This window comes from Rhagoletis pomonella, unplaced genomic scaffold (assembly GCF_013731165.1).
Source record: "Rhagoletis pomonella isolate Grant_MI unplaced genomic scaffold, Rhpom_1.0 Rhpom_scaffold_00002, whole genome shotgun sequence".
NCBI lineage: Eukaryota > Metazoa > Arthropoda > Insecta > Diptera > Tephritidae > Rhagoletis > Rhagoletis pomonella.
In genome coordinates, this window is record NW_023458556.1 from 107,629,268 (window position 1) to 107,640,029 (window position 10,762).

A 10,762-nucleotide genomic window follows, 5' to 3' on the forward strand; every position below is an offset into this window, starting at 1 on the left:
TATGTACATATCGCACACCGTTTTCAAAAGAGTCACAACTCAAAATTAGGCATTTTTGAAATTATGCGCTAAAAATTTACACATAGCTTTTATTTACCTTTCAGCAAAAGCTGGAGCAAATTTTTGCTATAATTTGTTAAAAAAAACCTAAGGTAAAGTCGCCGTTGCCCATATGATTAGCATGTTCTACGAAATAGTTTTTCGCATTTTCTGACGAGCGTATTATTTTGAGTTGTGACTCTTTTGAAGACGGTGTGCGATATGTATGTTTATACAAAACGTAAGCAAACAACATTTTGCTGGCATAGTCTTCTGTTCTCTTTCATTGCAAGTTGAATTATTTTAATATCTATTGCAAAATTTTGTACATAAAATAAAATAACACTTTCTAACTGCTTTTATAAATGGACTAAAAATTAGAAAATAATATTTCTTAGCCCCATAGAATTTGTATAGATAACTTTTGATTTTAAAATTTTAGCAGAAGTCATTATAAACCATTTATGAGATTGAAAATGAAAAGCGTGGGGCGCATGTAAAAGACCTGAATTGATATGAAGGGTAATATATGTATGTATGAATATGGATATATGAATAACGACCGCTTAAAATCGTTCTCAAATTTGTACTTTCTCTGTAGAAATTTTAGGTCTATGTTATGTAGTTTGACTATTGTCAATTAAATCTAATGCTTTGTATTGCATGCGCTTCACGTTTCTTGTTTTCAATCTCATAAATTAATGACTTTTGCTAAAATTTCAAAATCAACAACAGGCCCTTAGCTTAGATGAAAATGCTTCAGTTTAAGATAGACTTTACATATAAAGAACTTTTCTCTTTAAAGAAACAAAATAAAATCTTTATAAGAGCTGTTTTCATTATAAAGGTTTGCTCAAGCAGCAGCGGTATGGTACCGCGCGGTGTAACTCCATATGGTATATTTGCTCATGTATGGATATACATATTTACATTTGTATATACCCTGCAAATAATGGGACTAATCCGGGATGACTCCGGGAGCAATCGCAAAGGAGCATGCGACTAATACCACTTTTGATCTCTTTACATGGAATGAACTGTTTGCTTTTGTTCGCGCATGTCCTATGAAGAGACTAATTGTTCACCTTTATACCCGAACGGGTATAAAAAGCGACTAGTCAGTTTTAAAAAATATAAATAAAAATTTGCGCCAGCTGAGATTCGGACCGGGGTGATCAGTTTTGTCAGGCGAATACTCTCCCTTTGTGCCAACGCCGCTCATGAAATTTCATTGACGAAGTGCGTACATATCATTAAATCGTTAATAGTACCCGTTAGAGATGAGTTGGGGACTAATTGGTCTCCAATTATACCCATAAGGGATGAGTCGAGACTAATTGATCTCCAATAGTACCCGTATTAGTATCCGTATGAGACTAGTTGCTACTAATTAATGCCGAATTGTACCCGATTGAGAGTAATCTCGGAATACTCTCTTTAGAGATTAGTCGCACAATTTTTTGCAGGGTAGTTAACTTACATACATACCCAGTAGAAATTCTATGCATACAACATCGCTGTTGGTGGCATGAGCTTGCTGCTGTGTATACATGTGTGTGTATAAATTTGAAAATAATTTGCAAGAATCTCCCCATACACAACAAACATACAACCTAAATGTATACTAAGCACTTAGCTTTAAATTTTAACATTTTCGCAGCTCCCTATGTTTATCTTCATCTAAAGCAGGGATCACAAGATTTGTACATTTTAACAGTTACAGAGTGGTGTTGTTTGAAAGTTGTTATTGAGCTAAACTCATTGTGACTATTAAAATGTACAAATCTGTACAAATGCACAAATCGTGCGATCCCTGCTCAACAGCTTCTTTACAGCGTGTTCACTACTGCTAGTGATAGCAGAGCGTAATTTGCCGGCGCAACTATGTAGGATAGTTTTAGGCAGTGGTATGATAGATTCTCTTGTGAATTCCTTGGTAAGATAAAATACAGGAAATTAGTTTGAATAAATCAGCTGTTAACCTTGGGACATTTCTATACGAATTTCTGTAGAGCACCTACCGGGTGTGTGGATGTCTGTGAAGTTGGCATACGGTATGACGCAAAATGAAAAAAAGTTGTTCTGAGTAGCCTTCCAATAGTTCTAGAGTTCTTGAAAAGGAAAAAAAAAGTTCTGGATATTTTCACACAAAAAAATTGATTTGAAAATTGGGTATGCCAGATTCACGCAGCATACGACATGTGGCAAAAAGGCAAATAAAAAGTTGTTCTGAGCAGCTTTTCAATAGTTCTAGAGTTCCTGAAAAGGAAAAAAAAGTTCTGCAAAATTACGCCAAAAAAACACTTTTTTCGAAAAAGTCGAAAATGTTAAAATTTTGAAAAAAATAAAAATTAAACCTGTTCTGAGTAGCTTTTCAATAGTTCTAGAGTTCCTGAGAAGGAGAAAGAAAAAACAAATTCTTCAAAAGTTAGGCGAGGAATAAACATTTAGATCGCTGAAATAGAAAACAAAAGAATAAGCTGTGTTCAAATTACGCTGTGCGTTCTAAATTCAATGGCATCCCCCGTTTTACCAGATTGGCTCCGGTTTTCGAGATAACGGCACTTGAAAATTTGATTGATTGTATGCATGCTTTAAGTATGTTAAAGTGAACCTATACAAAATTTTTACCTGCTTAATTCGAGGAGTTTTAACGCAAAACAACGTCTCTGAACAATCAGTTGTATGGCAGCTAGATGTTGTAGTGACCCGATTTCGATGATTTTAAGAGATATATTAATATACAATCGCGCGCAAAATTTTAGTAAAATATCTTCAAAACTGAGGATTTTTTTTATAAAATAGTTAAAATTTAAGCAATGTTTCAAGTACCCATATCTCGAAAAGTGGAGCCAATCGGGCAAAACTGGGGACGCCATTGAATTTAGAAGACTCCAATTATGTAGGAATGACTATCAGAACTTTTGTCGAAAAAAAGTTGATTTGATACCACGCTTAAAATATTCTGACCACGGGAAGAAGCATCATTAAAAGTAGTAAATCAGAGTTTTTACACACTTCTAGAGAATATTTTTTTGAAGCATTTTACAGGTGTACGTAACGTTATAAGGACTAGTAGTTACGATTTAGATCGTTTCGACGTATTTTCCAAATGTGCCTTGAATTAAGATGTTTTTGGAATAAAAAGTACGCTCAAGATCGCAGAATATTTTATCTTTAAAAGTTGGTTTATTCTGAAAGCACACCTCTTGCTAAGGTATCAAATTATTCGTAATTGTTTGTAGAATACAATACATACTTAAAAAGTTTTTAAAATGAAATGCTTCAAAAACTATACGCGATAAACCGAAAATTTTGAACTTGCCATTTAGTTATTTATTATTATTATTACCTCCCTTTTATTAGCTCGGGATGTAACTATGTAATATTGATGCGCCTAAAAGATGCAGCGATTTCTATTCTCAAGCTGGCAGTACGAATGGAAATTATAATAGCGAGGTTTTAGTTTTTAAACTATAATTTTATTTAAAGCACACTTTAGTTACCAACTACATACATATGAAGTTTACACACAAGCACTAATTGCACATATAATTTCAAACCAGTATATGGTGTGCTTCAAAAGTTATGACATAATTAATTTTTCACCTCTTAAAAATTACATACAAATTCACTTGTTTTTAATATTTTTTTGAACTAAAACATCTATAACTCAAAAGTTATGCAACAAATTGATTAAAAATTTTATTGAGGCTTCAAGTATACGTCTATGAATTATACCCAAAAGCAACCAGCTTGATATAGTTTACAACAATGAAAATAAAGCTAAATAATACAAAGGTTACCTGTGTTTTTAGATTTGCCCATATGTATAAGTAAATAACTTAGAATTTGGACACATACATTTAGAGAAATACGAAATCTTCGATAAATCAGTAAATATTAAAGCTGATTTATTCAAAATTGATGCTTGCAACAATTCTTTACCAAGAAATACGTTTATGATAAAATTTTGGAAAATGGGCGTGGCATCGCCCACTTATGATCACATATATGTATCGCGGTAACCGTTTTACCAATTTGTACCAAACTCGGTATGGTTATTGTGCTTGCCATTTAAAAGCAAAACGTTGAAAATTATTGAAATCGGACTAAAATTACGGCCGCTTTTCATATAACGCTAAATTTCAGAAATGCTTGAAACTTCAATATTTTGAAATTTAAGGACGCTAATTTGTCCAAATTGATACACCTCGGCTTACTATGTAGCGGTAGCTTTCGGAAAAGTGAAAAACATATATTTAATACTTGCGCCGTGTATTTAATGTTCGGCTCCGCCCGAACTTAGTCTTTCTTACTTGTTTAAATTACAAAATAACAAATTTCTCTTGACTGTTACGTAAGTAACTTGGGAAAATGCTGCGCCTTAACGTGGTTTTGAATACTTGCCTTACCACCATTAGCAAATTTTCACATATCCTACAATGAGCTTAATTTTTACCATTTTGTGTATGCATAACCAGAAGATAATTTAGGTAGGCTGGTTTAAGTGAAGCCGTTCAAAAAGACTTACCCATTAAGGCCTGAAAAAAGTGCTTCCTTGCATGGCTCCTAGAAAAGGGTTTGCCATTTACTATTTACGCGAATGTTCTTAAGTATATGTTTATGTGATTTAGTCTGCGCTTCACCAGATTCGTTTAAGTAGAAATTAATTTTAATTTAATTTTTTATTGAATTCTCAATTAAATTTTTTCAGTTTCAATAAACTCTTTATTTGAGTAAAAATATGGCAGCACCGTGCCAAAAGTGGTAGTAAAAGCTGGTACTGCGGTTTGTGTATATTGATCGGCTGATTAAAACTATAACATTTCTGAGTATGGCTATTCGGATTTAATTTTTATTTAAGTGAAGAGCAAAGGTCACTTAAATCAAAATTAAAAACATAATTAATTGATTGGTGAAAACAAAAATTCGAAAATTAAAATAATTTTCACTTAAGTAAATTAGTCTGGTGAAACGCAGCCTTAGCATTACAAATGAAATTCAATAAGCATACTAAGTCTTAATGATACATATTTGTTATGAGCCTTAAATAAATTCCTTATAGAAGTATGATTTTTATGAACAAAAAGAACAGCTCTAAACGAACTTATCCAAAAAGCCTTCTGAAGTACGTCCCACAAAAGCTCTTCTGGAAGCCCTTCTTTAGATAGCGAAAGCAGAAGCCCTTCAATTTGCAAGTAGAAAGGAAGATTTTAACCAAATAAACTAAACAGAAAGAAGTTAAACTCAAACCAGATCCCAGAAAAAAACTTTTCATTTTTTGGGAAGCACTTATTTTTGTATCAATGGAGTAACGCATTACAAGTCGCCTCAAGGCAATTTTCGCTTATCCATTGCTTTTGTAATGCAATGGCAAGAAGTTTTACGTTTATTCGATTACCTCCAATGACATGCACATGTTAAAGTAATGCATTCTGTAAACGAGAAGGTAAGCGGTTACTCTTGAAAAGTGCTTCCCCGATCGAGCTTCACCGCTTACCTTCTCGTCTACAGAATGCATTACTTTAACATGTGCATTTCACTGGAGGTAATCCAATAAATGTAATGCAATGGATAAGCGTTACTCCATTGACAAAAAGTAAGTGAATCCCAAAAATTTAAAAGTTTTTGACGGGATATTGTTCAACATGTAAACAAAAAACTATTCGTTATCGATTTTTGATTACTAACACTGTTCGGCAATCGGCTGGGAATTGATGGAACCAATCGATGGATTCTAAAACCAGCAACAAAATACACACAGCTTGCTGTTTTTTCTCTGGTGCTATCACCTGTCCAATGTGCTGTGGTGTGGCAATTTCCAAATTTTGTGAAGAGAGAAAATCTCATTAGGTGAAACTAGGCCAAAAAATTATTGCTGATTTCATGAAGGATTGTATCTTCAACATGAGAAACTCTAAATCAGAAGGCTTCTAGGAGAATGTTGTAAAAGTAGAGAAGTTCTTTAAGATCGATGGGAAGTTCATCCTATCAAAGGTATGATTTGCAGTTCAGCTCCTTCCGGATGCTATGCACTGCATTGTGCTTGGTCGAAATCTGAGTCTGAAGATAATCCGTTGAGAACAACTTCCACTTCAAAAGTAGTCGGATATTTTTTTTTTATCATGTTTCCCTGCCTAGGAATGTTTGTAGCAAACTTTGCGGGGCAAAAATCTCGAGCACAAAGTGAAAAGTTATGGCAAAGTGGCCAAAATATTGGAGGGCACAGTCGATTGTCCTAATCTTCTGGATAAGTTAGCATTAAACGTCCCGTCTCATAATCTGCGGCGTGTTTCTTTATTCTACCTGGGATTTCCTAAAACTAACTATGTAAAATTCTCGCCTTTGTTCAGAACCCTTTCTGAGCTAAATGAGCTCTCTGAATATGACCCGTCTCTCTCATTTGGAACAGTTCGTTTTGTCCTACTTAATTATTTTAGGTAGTATATAAGCTCTCTTGTTTTATAGTCAGTAAGGATTTATTCCATTTGATTAAATAAAATAAAAAAATAAAAATAAATAAAAAAAATAAAGTATTCTACAATTGCGTGATGTTACAACTGAATATTTAATATGTATGTGTGTATGTATGTATGTACATATGTTCTGCTCTCACAAAAGTTTGAAAAATATATGCCAAGACGCAGTTTCAGGGCTAATAAATCTAGGATCATTGGAAAAGGTTTTGAGGAAAAATTGGGAAAATTATTTCATGTCCCGTATTCGGCAGCCATAAATATGGTCACCGTACTTATAGTCATTTATTGAACAGCAAAATCTGATTTTGGCAAAATTTTTTTCTTTCAATCTTGACCATCGGATCAAGGTGAAGGGATGGTAGCCGAGAGTTCTTGCTTTAATTTAAGCCTAAGTGGAAGGTTTTATCAGCCTTTGTTTTTTTGATAGAGCTTCTCTAATATGGCAAAAAACGCGATTTTTGACAATTTGACCACGCTTTTCTCAAAATCTGGAGCTGATGGAAACTTTTTACTACTTACAGATTCGTAATCAGCGCAAAAAAGTCTATCAAAAACAGCTTTTATATTTGCCGCACCAAAATCAGTGTTGCCTTGTGTAAGCGAAGCTTCCTCCATTTGTGGAAAAACTCAAAGACGCACACCACTATGGTGAAGGTTGGTAAAACACTTGAGAAAAACGTTAGCGCCAAATATTGTTTGTTCTGTTTTGTATGAGAAGTGTTGGCGTGATAAATACAGATGTGATGAATGACGTCTTTAGTGCATTAGCGCTTTTTACCAAGTCACTTGTACGACTTCCAGGTACTATTTAGTGTTTTAATTAATGTAAAACTTTCAGCTCTGTTGCATTACAAGCTGGCTAGGCGCCCAAGTACGCTATAAGCTAGCTAGGCGCGAAGTACATAGAAAGCGAACGTGAATAAGCGAGAGTGGTTAATATAGTCATAGACAGTGTATATTATATAGTTCGTGTGTATGTATTTAGAGCAATTAAAATTAAATTATTTGTATACAAGCAAACATTCCTTCATCGCTAGAACCCATCATCAATTTTACTTGAGTGAGTGTGAATGTGGATAGCAGAAATGCGCATGCGAATTAAGGGAGTACTCGTACCTATCCGAAAACGACCACAGAGAAAGCGTTACGCCAAATTTTAACTGCCGACATCATCATTGTATGAGAAATAAACAATAAAACCAACGACCTTTTCTAACAAAAATGCTACTGAAGAGTAAAGAAAGCAGAACTGCAAACACAATGGCGAGCGAATAAAACGACATGTCGCAAAATAGCCCCATAAAAAAGGTTATTATCAGGGAACGGATTTTTAGGACCTAAAAACCTATAAAAAAAGGCAAAATAAAATAACGAAATAGGCTGGAGAAGGCAAAATAAAATCGCGAAATAGGCAGCAAAAGGCACTAGAAATAGCAAAAAAGGCAAAAGAAGGCACTAAAAAGGACAAAAACTAAAAAATAACACTGGTTTACAGGAAAAATATTCAACGCACGCCACTATCCAATTCTTATATAGATTTGTTCGCTGATTCCGAAAATCGAGTTAATTTTTAACCGACTTCAAAAAAAGGAGAAGGTTATCAGTTCGTCGGAATATTTTTTTTTTAATGTATGTTACCGCATAACTTTGGACCACGTTAATCGATGTCGATAATTCTTTTTTCATCGGGAAGGTGGTACCTCAAGTGTGGTCCAGTACTAACTTTGTTTAGATTCGATAATTGGATCGTGAAGGAATTAACGACAATCTTAAATTTTTATATGAGAATTGAAGTCTGTTTTGTTGTTTGCTTAAAATGTACTTGTTTGTTCTATGGATAAGATTCGAGATATTTTCAGGTGTATATGGCGTATGAGTAACATGCTTCCCTGCTCATTTTTCATAAAAAAAATCTTTGCGCATTTTCATATGACCACTTATTACTGTCGGCCGCTGTGGTGTAGTGGTAAGCAGTGCGCGCTTTCACACATCAGCACCTGGGTTCAAGCCCTGGTCAAAGCAACATCCCAAAAAATATAGAAAAAGGTTTTTTCTTAACAGCGGTCGTCCCTCGGCAGGCAATGGCAAACCTCCGAGTGTATTTCTGCCATGAAAAACAGCTTCTCATAAAAATACAATCGCCGTTCGGAGTCGGCGTAAAACTGTAGGTCCCTCCGCTTTGTGTGACAACATCAAGGCGCACGCCACAAGTCGGAGGAGAAGCTCGGCCAAACACTAACATATGTGTAAGCGCCAATCTATTATTATTATTATTACTTATTACTTCTTTATTTATCCATCGATTAACAGAACAGGCTTTAACACAGCTTTTAATTCACTAACCGTGCGCTCGACGTGAGTTGATACAAGTGGCGCCCAATTTAAGTATGGAACGTTTGTAACTTTTATAATATCAGGAATAAGGGCTTTCTCCTCGCTATAATAATTTTTATACCCGAGCGCACTTGTGCACAAGGGTATTATAACTTTGTTCACATAACGGTTGTTTGTAACAGACAAAACGAATCGAGATAGATATATCCAAATGTATACATAAATGATCAGAATGAAAAGAGAAGTCGATTAAGCGGTGACTGTCTGTCCGTCCGTCCGTCTGTGCACACGATAACTCGAGTAAAAATTGAAATATCTTAACGAAACTTGGTACATCTTTCTGGCGTAGGACGGATGGTATTGAAAATGGGCAAAATCGGACAATAACCACGCCTACCTCCCATATAACAGTAATTTTCAGAAATACGAAAACTGCGATATTTTAGTAACTACTGAAGATTATTCACTCAAAATTGATATTTACTGTAAGTTTTAGAAGGAAAATAAGAATATTATAAATTTTTGGAAAATGGGCGTAGCCACGCCCACTTATGGTTACAGGTGTATATCTTGGTAACCGCTTCACCAATTTCTTCCAAACTTGCCACAGTTATTGGCCTTGGTATAACATACGAAATGGGAGAAAATTTTTAAAATCGGACAATAACCACGCCCACATCCCATATAACGGTAATTTAGAGAAATACGAAATCTTTGATAAATCAGTGAATATTAAAGCTAATTTATTCAAAATTGATGCTTGCAACAATTTTTTACCAAGAAATACGTTTATGATAAAATTTTGGAAAATGGGCGTGGCACCGCCCACTTATGATCACATATATGTATCTCGGTAACCGTTCTACCAATTTGTACTAAACTCGGTGTGGTTATTATACTTGCCACATAGAAGCAAAACGTTGAAAATTATTGAAATCGGACTAAAATTACGGCCGCTTTTCATATAACGGTAAATTTCAGAAATGCTTGAAACTTCAATATTTCGAAATTTAAGGCCGCTAATTTACTCAAAATTGATACACGCCGGTTTACCATGTAGCGGTAGCTTTCGGAAAGGTGAAAAACATATATTTAATACTTGCGCCGGGTATTTAATGTTCGGCTCCGCCCGAACTTAGGCAAATATCTTAAAAAAGACAACATCAAATGTGTATTTATGGAATCAGGGAAAGCTAAATCGTGGACATTCTTAATCGCATATACTCTACTCAAATAGCACACTGGTGTATAACTTGGTGTAAATTTACGAATTTTGGTTTAAATCTGAATAATTCCACCAAAATTCACAAATTTACACCTTTAGCAGAAAAAAAACTGGTAAAAAGGCAATTTCCATAAAATCCGTTCCCTGGTTATTATTCATTGCTTTCTTAGAGTTGAATCACGAAGCGCTGGAAAATATAATACAGTATATTTCGCTTTGCTGCCTTTATGCTTAAGTGCACATTTAAGATAGGGTGTGTTCAGAAATGCATCAAGCCAAAGCATCAGTCTATTTTATTTCTAAACTATAATTAATGGAAATGCCTATTTACGCCAACTAAGTTCTAATTCGGCATTTAACCGTGTATGCGCATATTGGACATTTCCGTAAATTATAGTTTAGGAGTAAAAAGGACTGATGCTTTGGCCTGATGCATTTCTGAGCACACCCATACCTACCCTAAATGCGTATCAGCTGCATTATTTTTAACATTTATGAGGAAACTGCTCCGATATATGCATCCAACATACCTGTACATTAGCGATACCTGCTTTAAAAATTTGCAACCATTATCAATTGTCAAAGAAAGTATTACGTTTATCTGCACTGGCTCTACACTTACCCTAATTTTACAAGCTTTTAATTATTTTTTTCATCTCGCAGAACACCGAAAACGGTTATC

At 34.7% G+C, this 10,762-nt stretch overlaps 1 protein-coding gene across 3 annotated transcripts in view; it reads left to right on the plus strand.

Moving 5' to 3' along the window:
- The first annotated feature begins 7,116 nt into the window (after positions 1-7,116).
- The window catches only part of LOC118734303 (small conductance calcium-activated potassium channel protein-like), a 109,294-nt gene continuing 105,648 nt past the window's right edge, over positions 7,117-10,762 (plus strand). The window contains exon 1 of one of the 3 annotated variants that reach the window (XM_036464021.1): positions 7,117-7,175. In XM_036464021.1, the coding sequence (XP_036319914.1) occupies positions 7,167-7,175 (9 nt within the window). In that variant the 5' untranslated portion in view covers positions 7,117-7,166. The remainder of the gene's footprint in view (positions 7,176-10,762) is intronic. The other 2 variants (XM_036464022.1, XM_036464023.1) reach the window with 2 other exon arrangements.